The sequence below is a fragment of the Hemitrygon akajei genome, unplaced genomic scaffold, assembly GCF_048418815.1.
Source record: "Hemitrygon akajei unplaced genomic scaffold, sHemAka1.3 Scf000073, whole genome shotgun sequence".
Classification (NCBI taxonomy): Eukaryota; Metazoa; Chordata; class Chondrichthyes; order Myliobatiformes; family Dasyatidae; genus Hemitrygon; species Hemitrygon akajei.
In genome coordinates this window covers 1,712,167-1,731,069 of record NW_027331959.1, presented here as the reverse complement: position 1 = coordinate 1,731,069, position 18,903 = coordinate 1,712,167, and the positions used below count along the sequence as shown (strand labels likewise).

At 42.2% G+C, this 18,903-nt stretch overlaps 1 protein-coding gene across 1 annotated transcript in view; it reads left to right on the top strand.

The window, feature by feature from the left end:
- Nucleotides 1-8,079: 8,079 nt before the first annotated feature.
- Nucleotides 8,080-18,903, top strand: part of LOC140722259 (NACHT, LRR and PYD domains-containing protein 12-like) — a 34,854-nt gene continuing 24,030 nt past the window's right edge. The window contains exons 1-2 of the mRNA XM_073037054.1: nucleotides 8,080-8,105; nucleotides 16,641-16,735. Coding sequence (XP_072893155.1) covers nucleotides 16,726-16,735 — 10 coding nt within the window. The 5' untranslated portion in view covers nucleotides 8,080-8,105; nucleotides 16,641-16,725. The remainder of the gene's footprint in view (nucleotides 8,106-16,640; nucleotides 16,736-18,903) is intronic.

Here is an 18,903-nt window from a genome sequence, read left to right as displayed (position 1 = left end):
TCGGAATGAAAGGTAACCTTTTTAGGAACCTTGGATTTCAATAGATACTGCGGCTCTAGTAAAGAAAAACATAGCAGGTATAGATCGGTGGGAGAAAATGATGTACTTATGGAGTCGATGAAATGCAAGAGAACACTTAAGAGAGAAACCAGGATGGTTATAAGAAGGCATCGGGTTGCTCTAGCAAACAAGTTGACGGAGAGTCTATGACATAACACAGATATTTTAAGAAAATCAAAATCAAAATCAGATTTATTATCACAAACATACGACGTGAAATCTGTTAACTTAGCAGCAGTTCAATGCAATGCTTAATCTAGCAGTGGAAAAATAATACATAAAATAAAAATAATAATAAATGAACAAGCATTGTAATTACAGTATAATATATTGAAAAAGATTTTAAAGACGTGGAAATTCTGAAATACTCTGCAAACTGAGGTAGCGTCCGAAGATACAGTGTCCAAAGATTCAATGTCCATTTAGGAATCGGATGGCAGAGGGGAATAAGCTGTTTCTGAATTGCTGAGTGTGTGCCTTCAGGCTTCCGTACCTCCTACCTGATAGTAACAGTGGGAAAAGGGCATTCCCTGGTTACTGGAGGTCCTTAATAATGGACGCTGCCTTTCTGAGACACCGCTACCTGAAGATGTCCTGGGTACTTTGTAGGCAGGTACCCAGGTTAGAGTTGACTAGATTTACAACTTTCTGCAGGTTTTTTTCAGTCCTGTGCACGAGCCCCTCCACACCAGACAGTGATGCAGACTGTCAAAATGTTCTCCAGGGTACAACTATAGAAGTTTTTGAGTAGAGAAAAAGGATTGAAAGGGACAGAATTTGCCCTCTGGATTATCAGAATGGTCATTTATGATGGTAGTGTTTTTAAATGGATTGTTTGCTATTGCATCTGTGTTTACAAACCCAGAATCTATTGAAGTGAACCGAACTAGAATTAAGGTCAAGGAGCCAGTCCAGGTTACAGAGGAGGAGGTGTTTACTGACTTGATGGAAATTAGGGTAGATAAATCTCCAGTGGCTGACAGTTCGTTCCCACGGACCGAGAGAGAGAGGCCATTGCGGAAATTGCAGGAGTCGTAGCAGTTATATTTCAAAAATTTTTAGCGTCAGGTCAAGTACCAGAGAATTATAGGATAGCTAGTGTTCTTCCACTGTTTAAGAAATGCAATTCACTGTTGATGAATGCAAGGCAGTAGATGCTGTCCACATGAAGCTCAGCAAAGCAGTTGCCAAGGTTCCACGTGCGAGGATGATCAGAAAAACAAAACAATTGCTTGACGTACAAAATTGGAGTAGTCATTGGCGCAGTGGGAGAACACAGTGCATGGGAGCGCATGGTTGCCTCTCTGGAAGGAGGCTTATGACTGTTGGAGAGCCGCAGAGATCGGTGCTGGATCCGTTATTGTTGGTCACCTATATCAATGTTCTGGATGGTAATGTGGTTTAGGAAATTTGCGGATGACACCAAGACTGTGAGGAAAACTATCAGATCCTGCAGTGGAATCTGGACCAGCTGGAAAAATGGGCTTCAGATGACTGATTGAATTTAATGCAGTCAGGCATGATATGGTGCAGTTCGGTGGGACACAACATGGCAAATCTTCCACAGTGAAAAATAGGGCACTGAGGAGTGCGGTACAGCAAGAGGGTCCGAGGAATACAGATCAGCTATTTATTGAATCTAGCAGCACAGATTGATGGGGTAGTAAAGGAGTACAGGAGATTGGATGTAACTCTGAAGTTGCATAAGACATTGGATAGGCCGAGTTTGGCCGAGTTCCTGCAACAGTGTGTTACTGTTTCTATGATTCTATGACTTATTCATCACTGATTCCTAACACTGACAACGGGTTGATTAAATAAAGATCCGAAATAAATATCAGTTGAATTATTCACACCTTAATTCCCCAAGAATATTCCAACAGTGTAGATATGTTTATAGTAGTTTCATACTGCCTTGCCCACTGCCCCACACGCTCCCTCTTGCAGATCTTTCGTAACCATGGTAACACACAAGATACTGTGGAACTCAGCAGTTCCGGCAGCATCTATGGAACTGAATAATATATTGATTTTTCGGGCTGAGATCCCTCAGTGGAATTGGAAAGGATAGAGGAAGAGGCCAGATCATTGATTTGGAAGATGCTGGTTATTGTTCTGTTTGACTCTGAGCTCAGGTTTTGTGTGTAAGCAGCTGCCTGTCAGCGCACATTCCTCAGAAAAGGGAGCGGCCTTTCTGCTGAAAGCTTTGACGTCATAGCAGTATATTTGGTACTGAGTTTATCAGTAATTGCTGAGATGGAAACTGATTCGCTTCTGCACGAGTGACGCTGTCAACTATGCATCCGCTGTGCAGCAAACTGTTTAACCGAGCTTGAAAGAGTCGCAGTAAGGTCGTGAGAAATGATGAAAGGCAAAGGATCAACTGAATTTTCCCTTTCAATGCTTCATTCAGTATTATGTTTATTATCATCGGCATGTTTCACGGAATCACTGTCCATTTAGAAACCGGATGGCAGAGGGAACAAAGGTGATCCCTATTCATTGACAGTGTACTTTCAGGCTTCTATACCTCCTAACTGATGGTAAAAGTGTGAAAAGAGGATTTGTTTGATGTTAGAGGTCCTTAATAATGGACACTGCCTCTCTGAAACACCGCTCCTTTAAGGTGTCCTGGGTAATATATAGGTTAGCACACAAGATGGAGCCGAATAAATTTTCGGCCCTCTGCAGCTTCTTTCGTCCTGTGCAGTAGCCCCATCCCCGTATAGCAGATAGTGATGCAGCCTGTTACAATGCTCTCCACGGTACTTCTACAGAAGTTATTAATTTTTTTTGACATAGCAAATCTCTTCAAGGTTCTAATGAAGTATAGACGCTGTCTTCCTTCGTTATAGTTGAATTGGTTTACTGGGACCAGGTTAGGTCCTCAGATCTGGGACTCCACCATTAGCGCTAATCTGGCATCCGTATCAAGAATATAAGTAACACAGAATCCATGAGCCAATCGTAATAAGCTAAGCAAACTTAACAGATGGCACCAGGAGATCGCTGTACACAGTGCTCCAGATAAAGCACAAGTAACTCTAAAGCAACGGGGGTATTGGAAGGTTCCTTTCAGGGCCAGAGGCCCATGACTAGACGTGTGACAAAACGACCAATGTTGTTGGCTCGTTGGTGTTTCTGATTTATATGTAACGTGTGTGAAGGATGAGAAGTGGTTGCATTTACTGTTATAAGGGAGGAGGTGCTCAAAAAGCTGAAAGGCCTGAATGTACATGATATATAAACAGAGAAATCCTACATCACAACACAGAGCTTTAGGCCCACTATGCTGTGCTTAAGTTTTACGTACTTTAGAAGTTACCTTGTTTACCCATAAACCTCTGTTTTTTTGAAGCTCCATGTACCTATCCAGGGGTCTCTTAATAGACCCTATCATATCTGTCCCTACCACCATTTCCGGCTGCCCATTCCACACACTCACCTGTCTCTGTGGGAAAAAAAACATTTCAGCCCTGGGGGGAAAAAAACCTCTTATTCTCCACACCATCAATGCCTCTCATCAACTTATACACCTCTCCAGGTTTTTTGCATCTTCATTCATTTCAAGGAGAAAAAGCCGCGTTCACTCAAATTGTTCTCACAAGGCATGGTGCACAACCAAGCAACATCCTTGTAAGTCTCCTATGATTTCCACATCCTTCCTGTAGTGAGGCGACCAGAATTGAGCACAGTACTCAAAGTGTGTTGTAACCAGCGTCCTATACAGCTGCAACATTACCTCTCGGCACTTAAACTCAATTCCACGGTTGATGAAGGCCAATGTATCGTTTGCCTTTATAACCAGGGAGTCAACCTGCACAGCAACTTTGCCTATCCTATCTACTCGAACCCCAAGATCACACTGATTCTCCACACTGCCAAGAGTCTTATCATCAATACTATATTTAGCCATCATAATTTACTTACCAAAATGAAGCACCTCACACTTACCTGGGTTAGAAGTTTTTGTTTTTTTTTCATATGGAGTGGCAGATGGACTTCAACCCAGAAGTTATCTGGACAAGAGGAACTACAGCATAGGGTTATCAATGAGGTAGCCTTAGAGATTGCTGAGGCACTAGAAATGATTTATTCAAAACATTAGACTCTGGCATGGTGACAGAGGACTGAGAAATTGCAAATGTCACTCCACATTTTGAGAAGGGAGGATGGCAGCAGAAAGAAAATTATTGACCAGTTACCCTGACGTCAGTGTTTGCGAAGATGTTAGAGTCAGTTGTTAAGGATGAAGTGATGGAGTACTTCGTTACACAGGACAAGATCGTACAAGGTCAGCATGATTCCCTTCAAGGAAAATCCTGATTGACAGACGTGTTTGATTGCTTTGAGGACACTGCAAGTAGTTTAGATAAAGGGGAGGCAATTGGAGTTGCATATTGGACTTTAAGTAGGTCTTTGACACAGTGACGCTCATGAGGCTGCTCACCAAATTAAGAGCCCATAGTATTACAGGAAAGTTAACATGGTTAGATAATTGGCTGATTGGAAGCAGGTAGCGAATGGGAATAAAGTGATCCTTTTCTGGCTGGCTGCCCCCTGTCTAGTGGTGTTCCGCAGTGGTCGGTGTTTAGACCATTACTCTTTATGCTGTATATAAATGATTTAGATGCTGAAATAGATGGCTTACTTGCCACATTTTGAGATGATACGAAAATTAATGGAGGGGCAAGTAGCGTCGAGATAACTGGTAGGGTGTAGAAGGACTTAAAATGATTAAGAGAATGGGCAAGAAAGCATCAAAGAAATGCAATGTTGGAAACAAAATAAGGGTAATGCATTTTGAAAGTAGAATAAATGTGCGGACTATTTTCTAAACGGGGAGAAAATCCATGAAATGTGATGTGGAGGGACTTGGATTTCTTGTGCGGAACACCCTGAACACCCTGAACTTGCAGGATAAGTCGGTGTTGAGGAAGGCAACTTTGCATTTATTTCAAGAGTTCTAAAACACACGATCAAGGACGTGATGCTGAGGATTTATAAGGCACTGGTGAGGCCGCACCTTGAATGTTGTAAACATTTTTGGCCCTCTCCTCTGAGAAAAGATGTGCTGACTTTGTAGAGTATCCAAAGAAGTTTCAGAAGGATGATTCCAGGAACGAGGGAGCTATCATACGAGAAAGATTTGATGGTTCTGGGTCCGTGCTCACTGTAATTAAGATGGATGAGGGGGAAATCTCACTGAAACGCCTCGATGGCAAGTTGAGTATTGTGTGCAGTTTTGGCCCCCTGATTTTAGAAAAGATATACTGATATTGGAGAGAGTTCAGCGAAGATTCACAAGAATGTTTCCAGGAATGGAAGGGTTACCGTATGAGGAACGTCTGGCAATTCTTGGGCTGTAGTTTCTGGAGTTCAGCAGAATGAAGGCGGATCTCATAGGAACATTCCGAAAGTTTTAAAGTCCTGGACATATTAGATATGTCAAAGTTGTTTCTCATAGTAGGGGGTTCTAGGACAAGAGGGCACGACTTCAGGATGGAAGGACGTCCATTTGCAACTGAGATGCGAAGAAATTACTTTAGTCAGAGTGTGGTAAATCAGTGGAAGTTGTTGCCACAAGCATTTGTGGAGCCTTTGAGATTGGGTGCAATTAAGGCAGAGATCGATAGGCACTTGATTAGCCAGGGCATCAAAGGTTATGGGGTGCAGGCAGGGTCGTGGGAATGACTGGAAGAATTGGATCAGCACATGATTGAACGGCCTACTTCTGCCCCTATATGTTGTGGTGTTATTGTCTTATGCTGAAAGGCAAAGGCAGAAAAGCTGTGGGAAGGATGTTTCCCGTGGTGGGAGAGTCTAGGACAAGTGGGCACAGCCACAGGATAGAGGGGCGCCCTTTCAAGAGGGAGATGCGGAGAAATTTCTTTAGACAAAGCGCTGTGAATTTGTTGAATTTTGCAGCCATGTTTTATTTAAGGCAGACATTGATACGATCTTTGTTGGATATGGCATCAAAGGTTACGCGGAGAAGGCTGGGAACTGGGGTTGAGGAAAATATTGAAAAGAAAGATCAGCCGTGATTGAATCGTGGAGCAGTCTCGATGGGCCATATGGACTAATTTTGTTGATATGTCTTATGGTAATTGGATGGAGGAAGAAGCCGTTGACTTGCGATTTGTTCCAGTCCACAGGGCTTGAGTCCAGGAGTTGCAGCACCGGAGATGCTTGCAGCACAGTTCCCACTGCATGTACCTGTTCAGGTTAGTGGGGGCAGCTCTGCTCAGTAAGACTCAGCTATCTCTGTGAACACCGTCTCCGACCGGCAACACCCAGAGTTTGTCTTGGGGGAAGAGAAAGTGAGGAGCAGGTTTCCCAACACTAGAGAGCAGAGTAGCTGCATCATTCCCCTATTGTTGCGTCCATGGGGCCATCCGACTGTCTCTCTCCACAAATTACTGTCGGGTAAAATGGAGCATAGAACAGCACAGGAGCAGGCCCTTCGGCCCGCTGTCTGCGAGGCAGCCTGGTGCCAACTGTAACTAAACCTACGGCAGGTATATAGTCTACATCGGTCTATTCCTGTCTGTTCCAGCACTTCTGGCAGCCTTTAGGAGGCACCGACAACCCATTGTATTCGAGATCTTCGCTCTCATTTCCCTTAAACATTCGCCTGCCATTTAAAGCAGTTGTCTCCTGATTTCTGAATGTTCCTCCCTCGGAATATTACTCTGAGATTCTACTCGATCTGCTCCTTTTGAATTGGTATCAGATACTCCACGTGTTCTGAAACAATCTAAATGTTCTGAACGCTCCATGCTGCTAATGCGTTCTGATCGAGGATACAGCACGTGAACCACTTCTACATCTTCTCTAAAGCCTCTTCCTGCCATGTGACAACCGGAACTGCAAACAAACTCCAGACGTAGCCCAGAGAGGATTTTATACAGCTGCAGCATGGCTTGCAGGCATTTCTATCCAATACATCGAACAACTGCTACAAGTATGTGTGCGTTTCCTTTAACTCTCTGCCTACCTGCGTTGCCACTTTCACTGAGCTATGGACGTGCAAGAGGAATTACCCCTGCATAGCCATGCCTCTCAAGGTCCTGCCGTCGGCTGTATCATCTTCTCTGAAATGTAATCTTCCGAAGTGCACAATCTCACACTTGTGTGGGTTAAAATCGAAATGACATCTCTTTGCCCATTTTGGCAACTTTTCTATATCCTATTGAATCCTATGATGGCCTCCTTCACAACCCATAACTCTGCCATATTTTATGTCAGCCACACGCTCATCAATCCGCCCACCAAATTATCAATCGCCAACTTCAGAAGACTACTCTGGCACTGAAACGTTCGGGATTAGAGTGACTACTGACCTCAAGTCAGTGTAGCATGCCCCTGACACTGCCTTCTTTCTTCAATGGCTAAGCCGTATCAGAATCCAAGTATCTATTTCTCCATAGATTCCATGGTCTTTAATCTCCTTTATGAGCCCACCATGAGGCGATACTTTCCAGACCGTTGGCAAACGCCATGTAAAAGCCATCCATCGCACTACCCCCGTCAGTTATGTTTGCCGTTTCCAAAAATATCTTAACTATGTCTGTTAGACTGGACCTGTCCGCTACAGACCTACGGACAAGTGGTGGCTCTTCCAGATGCTGGTGGATACTCTCCGAAAAAAAAAAAAATCCCGACTAATTCATGTCGGGATATGTCTGCAATCCCCTTTCAGAAACAGGGTACCAACATTGACATGTTGTGACAAGTATAACCAACTGGACACAGCTGTAGTCACGGTATTTTCCATGGTAAGGAAGTTTAATGACAGTATTCTTGTTGTTACCGAAGTTAACTTGTCCTAAAATTTGGTTTGTGCATCACAGTGCCTACGTGACTCAGAACATACGCTTTACACGTCTACGGGGAGACCGCTGATAATGTTGTGTGTTTAGTTAGCGATTACCGTTAAGGCCTGACTGATCTTGAACCAGGGTGTGTTCGTTCAACTGCAGAATCGATAACGCAGCCTTACTGGGACGGAATGCGAACAGGATCCAAAGCAGCTGTACAAGGTAAGAGCCAGTATGTACTGAAAATTAAAATCAAAAAGGGAATGTTTATGACCATTTAAATGAGATTGAGAAAACATTGGGTTATTGAACAGAGGAACTTTAATGAATTCATTCTGAAAGGACAAAAAAATTGGGCTAGTTCAGCACGGTAACATAATGTCTAACACAAAGCTTTACAGCACCAGCGACCAGGCGACACGCGTTGAATTCTCCCCGCTGTCTCGAAGGAGCTTGCACATTTTGCAGGGCCACGTGGGTTTTCACCGGGCGATGGTGGACGTCGACAGTGTCGACGTTTCAGGCTGAGTCCCACTGCCCTGACGAAGGGTCTCGGCCCGAAACGTCTACAGTGCTTCTTCCTATAGATGCTGCCTGGCCTGCTGCGTTCCACTAGCATTTTGTGTGTATTGAACAAACACATGGCTTATTTTTCCTTCGCTGGCGGGATCTACCCATTTTCGACTACATTTCAGTAGGTAGGTACGGGGTGTCGAGGGAGGGTGGAGTTAATTAGAAATACATACCTATGTTACAGGTTATAGTGTGTGTGCAGGGGGAGTGGTGATGCATTATAGGATCAATATAGGATGTTTGTGAGTCTTTTTGTGGATATCTAAAAGTGAGTAGGTGGAAGTTGATAGGAATTCAGCAGAGAGATGGCTGGAACATGTGACTTGTCGGATAAGGAAACGTCTGTGATCTTGGCTTGTTTTCAGATATTTAGAGCAAGTCGTAATGATCTGATTTTATGCAGTGACATTAGATGAATAAATGAAGAATTGATTATATGCACTACACTTTTTTTTTAGAAACAGCGCAGGTGATTGCATCCGCAGCAGATTGGTAAAGTGAGTGTGAACTTGTATGAAACATAAAAGATCCCGTCGAGTTTTTATAGGGATGTGATGAAAAATAGTGCCTGTTGTGGGAGAAACTGAACCAGGAACGCGAGTTGAACACTGATGCATGTTCTTTTCTCTTTTGCTGTGGGTCCAGTTTGTCATTGGAATTACCGCCTCAAAAATCAGGAAAATACAAACCCTTTCAACGTATTTTCTCATCCTTCTGTGTTATGATTCTTAATGCAGAAGTGAGTGCGATGCTGCAGACCTGAGGCAGAATTAATGCGCTGAACTCACAGACAGGCCGACATTGGTCATGATGAATGCAGGAATTTTATTAAATCTTTCATCACCAAGATCTGTCCGACAGCGAATTTCATGTTAAGGTGTTTTTCACCACTCAATAAGGAGACTTATTTCAGCTGTCTGTAAAGTAAATGTGATAGCGGAGAAACACGCCAACGAGAGGAAAACTCAATAGACTCATTAGTTATAATTTTATCTGATTTATGAATGATCAGGTTATTTATTTCCTGTAAGGGAACACTAATCTGAAGGTGCAAAATATTAGTATCTTTCTGTACTCTTTAGAACGTAGTTATATGTAGATTGTAATCTGCACGCAGTTGCTATGGTACCACTGGGGACAAATGTTGAACATTGCTCTACAAACCGGCTAACCTTGTGATCAGTGTAGCTGCAGGCAATTGAGGCATAGTCAAATCTGGAATACTGGAATATCCTGTGTTCAAAAGCGAAAATTATTCTAAATGGATAACTTTCGCAGTGCCCTTCCGTCATCTCCGCATTTCCCCCATCTCCCCATCTCCCCCATCTCCCCATCTTCGGTCTGATCTGATGCAGCACAGCATTAGGGCAGTTGCTTGAATATGTTGTTGTCTTGTTCAGTTCAGGCGCAGGGGAGCAGGGTGTGGTGTTATGTGTTGAACAGGCCGAAGTCCAAGTTAACGTGTGTGTTATCAACTGAAAAGGGCTCAGCTGTGTTGACTTACTGTGTGGACCCATAAAATTTATATGATCCGATTCGTGGGAAACAGAGCAGGGAGATCAACGCAAGGTAAGGACAGACACTGTACTGGTTAGGAAAGGTTATGGTATTTTAATACGCCCACTGCTCACGGCAAGATTTCCAGAGTTTATATCTGTTCGATATTGTCTTTAAAATTGTGCGGCTCTACGGATCTATGCGTTTATTTTGTTTATGTAATTTTGTGGCAAAGGTAGGTCACATCACCCAGTGATGTTCAAATTTAAACTTTCTAAAATAAAACTAACTGACAGTTAATAAATAATAATAAAAAAACCCGTTGAAATATTCACTCAGTCGGCATTGGTCTACCTCCTGTACCTAATAATGTGGAGACTGTGTAAGTGTTCGGGTTCTTCTGCCCGTCACTTCAATATTCGACATGCTACATATTCAGCGATGCTCTTCTGCACACTACAGCTGTGGATGTTCGAGTTCCTGTCGCTTTCCTGTCAGATTCAATTACTTTGGCCTTTCCCCTCAGGTAACTCTCATAAACTAAAGGTTAGTAAACACAAAGTACACTGCAGATGCGGTGGTCAAATCAAGACGTACAAAAAACCTGGATGAACTCAGCAGGTCAGGCAGCATCCGTTGAAAGAAGCAGTCATCGTTTCGGGTCGAGACCCTTCGTCAGGACTAAAGAAGGAAGGGGGCAGGTGTCCCATAAAGAAGGTGGGGGGAGCGTGGAAAACCAATCAGCGAAATGATCAAGGAGTGGGGTAGGGGAAGCAGGGAGGGGATAGGCAGAAGAGGTGAAGAAGGAATCTAAGGGGAAAGCACTATGGGTAGTAGAAGAAGGCAGAGTCATGAGAGGTGATAGACAACTAGAAGAGGACACAGAGTGAAGGTGGGATGGGGGAAGGGAGAGGGAGGGAATTACTGGAAGTTGGAGAATTTGATGTTCATACCAAGGGGCTGGAGACTACCCAGACGGTATATGAGATGTTGTTCCTGCAATGGAAGTTTGCCTCATTATGGCAGTAGAGGAGGCCATGTGTGGACATATCCGAATGGGAATGTGAAGGAGAGTTGAAGTGAGTGTCAACCGGGAGAAAGTGGCGATTACAGGCGCAGATTTAGTATGTTAACTGCGCCAGCAGAATCGAGTGAAACTGCTGACAATTCCCTACAAAATTAGTTTATAATGGTAACAGAAAAAAGGAAAGTAATTGTTACTTCAATATTAACCTGCAGGAAGTGTCGACCTTTAGGCTCGATTGAAATTGGGTGGGTATATGGACAGGAAAGGAATGGAGGGTTATGAGCTGAGTACAGGTAGTTGGGACTAGATGAGAGTAAGCGTTCGGCACGGACAAGAAGGGCTGCGATGGCCTGTTTCTCTGCTGTAATTGTTATATGGTCATATGGAGATCATGGAAAGTAGTTCCTCACTCCTCACAGCACTCTCAGGGAAAAACGTCAGGGAAGGCTGATGCTTTTCTGAACTCTAAATAATCTCAGCGTGTAGGCATGTCAAGTTTGGAGATTCGGCCAACAGAAGTCTACTTCTAGTTGATGGCAGTGAAGCAACGACAGTGACGCCTGTGAAGATATGTGCGACTCCAGCAATTCTGCTAAAGACTGGCATGTGGCAAATTTCTTTCTGTGGCCTAGGAAGAGTAGTCAAGACAGACCAGTCAGTCTGACAGTCAGAAGAGGAAATTTACTGGAAGATTTTCTGATGGACAGGGTCCACGAACATTGGGATCGATAGTCTGAGTAGGAGACGCAAGGCATTTTGCATCGAAAATTGTGTTGATCAAAATTTCTTAGGGTTTCTTGAAGAGTTAACTAAATGAGGGCATGGCAGTTGATGCTATTGTTTGGACTTTGCAGAGCCTTTGACAAGATTCCATGTGGCCGGCTGCTCTGAAAAGTTATTTCCCATGCAGTCCAGAGAGAGCTACTAATGCGGTTTCAAATTAGCTTGAACAAAGGAAGGAAACTGTGATGGTTAAAACCTTCACCTCTGAAATGAGACAGGAAAGTAGCAGAGAGCCTTAGGGGTAACAGTTAGAATGGTTGATATTCTTTATTTTATAGCTTTGATTTTGATATGAATAGGCAAGGCTTGATCAGTAAAGATTGCAAATGACACAATGTAATGCCCCGGGAAGCATTGATTAGCTTTCTGTAGCAAGAGTATATCTTGCCGATAGCTTGTTTAGGCTTTAGGTAAAGATAAGGGGCTGTAATGTCCCAGTCGGAATGCTGTGTCAGCTAAACAGGATGGTGGAATTGTGAGAAGGTTCTAGAGAAAGCACGGGAGGGGTTCGTGGTCACTTTGCTCGGAGCTGCAGAGAGGACAGGAGGGAAGCTGTTGTAAGTAACGTCCCTGTTGCACATCGTGCTTTGCATATATGACTGACTCCAAGGTGGAAGGGCCAGTACTTCAGAGACGGCGCCCTTTTGTTCAAGATGTGTTTTGAGAGACTTTCAGGTTGTGTGTGTTTCACTCAGACCGTAGGTGAAGCATTAGTGAAAGACAACGTCAAGATGAGTTCCACTGATGTGCACACTTAGACGAGTTTATTTGTATTGGGCCCATTTATATTTTCCTTACTAAATGTTCGATAAAGCGGAAATGTGTAAACATACTTGCTTTATAATTTAATGCGGTATACGATCTATTACATTTTTTGCCGACTGACAATTGTGCATTCGCAGTATTTAGGCAGCATTCGCTCACATCGGGGCTTCTTTACTCGAATCATGACTACGATCCTGTTTGGTTGAACCACACTTCATGGTGGACGCGTATTGTTTATGAGTGGTGATCTTCTCACCAGTGAGTCCCGTGGCTGTTAGAGTGACCGTAACGAGCCTGGTTTCTACATGAGCCCGAGAGGCTGCTACACAAAATTAGGAGGTGCTGTTGATTGTGAAGTTTATTTTAGATTTAGGGGATTTCAAAAGGCTGATATCTAGTTAATAGATTGTAGTACAAACATACCTCGGAAATCATACCAACATATAAGCACAGAGTGGCCTTCATCGGTCAAGATATTGAATACAGAAGTCGGGACGTAATGTGCAGCTGCATATGGTAAGGTTGTGCGTGGAGAACTACAGGCAGATTTTGCCACATATAAGGTCGCTGTGATAAGGAAAAATGGAGATTAAGCTGCAGAGAACGTAGGCAATAAGCAGCAACTTTATCCAAATGGTTAAATCTATGAGAGGCATAGTTAGGGGCAATGTTAACAGTCTTTTCCCAAGGCCAGAGACGACCAAAGCTAAGGAAATAGATTCTGTCTGTGGGAGAAAGTTTGAAAAGGAACACGAACAGCAACGTTTTCATGCAGAGTTTGGTGATTATGTGGCTAACGAATCACGTGCAATAGCATAATTTAAGATACAGTTGGAGTAAAGTGGCCTGGAGGGTAATACATCATTCCAGTGATTACTGTGGTCAGCCTGGTCTCATTAGGCTGAACAGTCTGTGTACACTGCATATACAGAGGAATCATGTGGGCTGCTTTTATGACTATCGCCCGGTAGCACTCACATCGACAGTGATGAAATATTCTCATATGTTGGTAATGACTAGACTGAATTCCTGCCTCAGCACGGAACTGGACCCATTAAAATTTGCCTATCGCCACAATAGGTCTACAGCAGACGCAATCTCAATAGCTTTTAACACAACTTTATGCCACCTGGACAACAGAAAGACATACGTCATCGACTATAGCTCACCATTTAATGTCACTATTCTCACAATCGTGATTGAAAAGTTGCAGAAACCGAGTCTTTCTACCTCCCTGCAATTGAATCTTCCACTTCCTGATCGGAAAACCACACTCTGTGAGGATTCTGATATCATGTTCTCCTCGCTAACGATCAACAGTGGCGCACCTCAGGGGTATGTGCTTAGCCCACTGTTGAACTCTCAATACACAAATACAATCAATAAATTTGCTTACGGTAGAACTATCGATGGCAGAATCTCAGGTGGTGACGAAAGGACCTATCGGACTGAGATACGTCAACCAGTGGAGTGGTGCCGCAGCAACAACCGGACACTCAGCGTCTGTAAGACGAAAAAGCTGATTGTGGACTTCAGGAAGGGTATGATGAATGAACACATACCGATCCTCATAGAGGATCAGAGGTGGAGAGAGCGAGCAGCTTCAAATTACTGAGTGTCAATATGTCTGGGATCTAACCTGGTCCCAATATTTGGATATAGTTATAAAGAGGACAGGACAGTGGCTATACTTTATTAGATAGATAGATAGATAGATAGATAGATAGATAGATAGATAGATAGATAGATAGATAGATAGATAGATAGATAGATAGATAGATAGATAGATAGATAGATAGATAGATAGTTTATTCATCCCCATGGGGAAATTCAACATTTTTTTCCAGTGTCCCATACACTTATTGTAGCAAAACTACTTACATACAATACATTAACTCAGTATAAGTATGATATGCATCTAAAATCACGCTCTCAAGAAAAAAAACATTAATAAATAGCTTTTAAAAAGTTCTTAATAGTTTACTAAAATACATTGAATGGTGTCTTAAGCTCAGTCCTAACCCCGGCACTTTAACATATCTTGCCCCTGGCAGTTGAATTGTAAAGCCGAATGGCATTGGGGAGTAATGATCTCTTCATCCTGTCTGAGGAGCATTGCATCGATAGCAACCTGCCGCTGAAGCTGCTTCTCTGTCTCTGGAGTTAGAAAAGATTTGACATTTCAACAAATACACTCAAAAGCTTCTAAAGTTGTACCGTAGGGAGCATTCTGACAGGACTGAAAGAAGCTACAGAAGGTTGTAAATCTAGTCAGCTCCATCTTGGGTACTAGCTTACAAAGTACCCAGGGTATATATATTTAGGGAGCAGTGTGTCAGAAAGGGAGCGTTTATTATTAAGAACCTGCAGCAGCCAGAGCATTACTTTTTCTCACTGTTACCATCAGGTAGAAAGTTCAGAAGCCTGAAGGCACACGCTATTTGATTCAGTAACAAGTTCTTCCCCTCTGACATCCGATTCCTAAATGAATATTGAATCTTTGGATCCAACCTCACTTTAAAAAAAAACCGCATTTCTGTTTTTGATTTTTTTTAAAAAAATGTATTCAATATACACAACTGATTTACTTGTTTATTTATTATGATTAATGTTCTTTTATTTTATTTATTATTTTTTTGCTGGATTATGCATTACATTGAACTGCTGCTGCTTCTATGTTAACAAATTTCTCGTCACCGGTCCGTGATTCTGAATCCGATCTATTTCTCTCTGACTCTATCATTGGTATGCGACAGATATCACTGGACAAACATACGGACAGTCCCTACCACTACCTCTTTCAGAACACTCGGGTCAGTTCTTATGATCCGGTTGTCTTATATACCGGTAGGTCTTTCAGATCTTTAATCAACTTCTGCCTTGTAATAGTGACTTCACTCACATCTCTTCCTTCACACACTACAACATCTGGCACACTGCTAGTGTCTTCCATAGTGAAGATTGAAGCATAATTCCAATTTAGTTCATCTGCCATCTCCTTGTCCCTCGTTATTATTTCTCCCTTCTCAATTGCTTTATTTCCTATATCAACTCTCATCTCTCTTATATTTTACATGTTTAAACAAGCCTTTACTATCCACTTTGATATTGCTGGCTAGCTTGATTTCATATTTTGTGTTTTCCCTTCTAATGATATTCTAGTTTTTTCTCTTTAGGATTTGAACAACTTCCCAATCCTCCATCTTCAATCAAATTTTTGTTTTGTTGTATGCCCTCTCTTTTGTTTTTATATGAGCTTTGGCGTCCTTTGACAGCGACAGTTATACTATTTTGCCATTTGCGTATTTCTCTGTTTTTTGGAATATATATGGCTTGCACCTTCCTCATTTTTTCTCAGAAGTTTGGGCCATTGTTGTTCTGCTGTCATCTCTGCCACTCCTGCCGATTTATGTTGGCCAATTCCTACTACCATTGTAATTTACATTACTCCACAGAAATACTGCAACATTAGACTTTACTTACTCCATACCAAGTTTCCAGTTGAATTCAATCATATTGTGATCATAGGCTTCTCTGTGATATTTTACCTTTATCTTCCTAATCACCTCAGGTAACGTTAGAGAAGTGTTTAAAATTATGAGAGACAAAGATAAAGTCAATGCTAACAGACTTTTTTGAGGTCTGGAGAGACTCACTTTGAGACGTGAATGAACGTTTTAAAAGGGGCATAGCCAGCAATCCATGCAAAGGTCTGTGATTATGTGATATGAGCTGCTGGAGGGAGTGGATGTACAGAATGTAAGAGTATAATTTAAGAACAGTTCAAATGGGGAAATGGAGTGAAGAGGTTTGGAAGGAAATGGGCCCCTCGCATAAAATTGGGACCATCTCAGTGTGCATTGTGTACAGCATGGTCTTGTTGGTATAGCATAGGTACATAGATACAGCATAGGTCTGTGTCTATGCTCTGTTGCTCTATCAGTGGGATGCAACTGATATTACAAACATTTAGACATGGTGTTGACGTTGATGTTAACTGGCAATGCTAGATCTCCATCCATAAGCTGCTCTGATACAAGGGATGAAGGTACTGTTAAATTTGGAAAACAATTTTCCTCTCTCTGACTAAATGTTTACTTCTTATTTCAAAGCAGCGCAAGCAGGTTGCGGGTAACTGTACCTGGACCAAAGTGCAATCGAGAGGAGGACATTACACAATCATCAGTCAGAATCACAATGGACACAGGTATGAACACTGAAATCGTTATAATTAAACTTCCGTCCTGTTGCTCACACTAGTTTAGATGAAAAAAACAACTTACACAGGCATTAACGGAACACGGATAAGTTTAATCAAATATGATCATTGACCCACATGTAAATCGGCCTTGAGAAATGTATCAATCCAATAATCCCTGTGCAGGGATCTGACACTAATAATGGTCGAATCACTCCGCTCAGCATAAAAAACTCCACCTGATTGAAAGGAGCTGAAGCACTTGCATCAGGGGCTTGTGAGTGAAACACATACATGAATTCAATAGCAGCCTTACCATAAGATCACAAGATATACGAGCAGAATTAGGCTAGTTGACCCTTCAAGTCTACTCGCCATTTTATCATGGCTGATCCCAGTTTCCTCTCTCCCCTGGTTCCCTCCCTTTTCCCGTTTCCCTTCCTCCCTGATGAATCTAAAAACGATCAAACTCTGACGAATATACATAAAAGCTTGATATCCACAGCTACCCGTGGTAAAATAATTCCACGGAGTTACCGCTCTCGTGGCTAAAGAAAATCCTGCTCACCTATATAGTAAAAAGAACGCCACTCTCTTCTGAGGTTTGTCTTAGACTCTCCCGACATAACAACTATCCTCTCTATTACCAGTCTAAAAGTCCTTTCAGCATTCGATAGGTTTCAATGATGTCACAGTCATTTTTATAAACTCTGGTGAATACATGCCCAGGGACATCAAACGCTCTTCGTGTGACAAGCCGTTCAATCTGTTGAACCCTCTCCAGTTTCAGCATAGCATTTCTAAGATAAGGAGCCAAACACTGCTCACAATATTCCTAGTGAGGCTTCACCAGTTTTTTTTTAAATATATAAATAACCTCCGTTACATTCTTGATTCGATATGCTAGTCCACTTGACGTGAATTGCCTACATTGTGCTTGCTTTCTTCACCATAAACTCAATCTGCAAATTAACTGTTAGCGAATCCTGAATAAGGACTCCCGATTATTTTATACCTCAGGTTTTTGTATTTTTTCTCCATTTAGAAAATAGTCAACACTTTTTTTTCTTTTATTAATTGCATTACCATACACTTCCTAACACTGTATTCCATCTGCCATTTATTAGCCCATTATCCTTATGGGTCAAAGCCCTTCTGTATACATCTCAATTCCTCGAAACCTTTGTCCCCACAACAGTCTTCACATCATCTGCAAATTTGCAGCAAATCCGAAATTCAGTCATGCAATTTAATGACGTATAACATAAAAAGAACCGGACCGAAACGAGACCCCCGGGGAACGCCACTAGCCACGCAGCCAGCCAGAAAATGCTCCCTTCATTGCACCTTGCCAAACCGCTACTGTTTTATCCATGCTCGATTTGTTCCTGTAATACAATGTGCTCGTAACTGGTTATGCATTTTTTTAAAATGCCTTGTGAAAATCCAACTGCAGAATATCAACCGATTCACCATTTTTCATTTGTTGTTTCTTCAAATACTTACAACTGATTTGTTAGGAAAGATTTTTTGTTGATAAAGCTATGACATAAGACCTACTGGATCATGTGCCACCAAGTATTTTGAGACAACCTTCTTAATAGACTGCAATAATTTCCTACCAACTGAGGTCAGAGAAACTACCATATAGTTTCCTTTCATCTGCCTCTCACCCATCTTGAAACGTGGAATGGACATTTGGGATTTTACAAACTTCTAGAAACATTCCAGAATCTAGTGATTCTTGAAAAATCATTCTTAATACCTGTACGATTACTTCAGCCACTTCTTTCAGAACTCAGAGGAGTGCAACATCTGGTCCAGGTGACTTTTGTACTATCAAACCTTTCATTTACTCAAGACCCTTTTCCCTAGTAATGGTTACTTCGCACACATAATGTCACCTGACACCTGGAACTTCCAACATATTGCTGGTATTTCCACTGTGAAAACTGATGCACACTACGTATTGACTTCCCTATCCACTCTTGGCTCTCTTTTACCCTTTTTGTATCTAATCCACTTATAACATTATTGGCTTACTTAGCTCTTGCGAGTAATGGAAGTGCAGGGAACAGTTAAGTCTGATTCACTGCTAGACAGGCCCTGCTGTTGAAGACACTCCAAACTTCATTTCTGAATCTCATCGCCAGATAATTGCAGTATTTCTGGGGTTT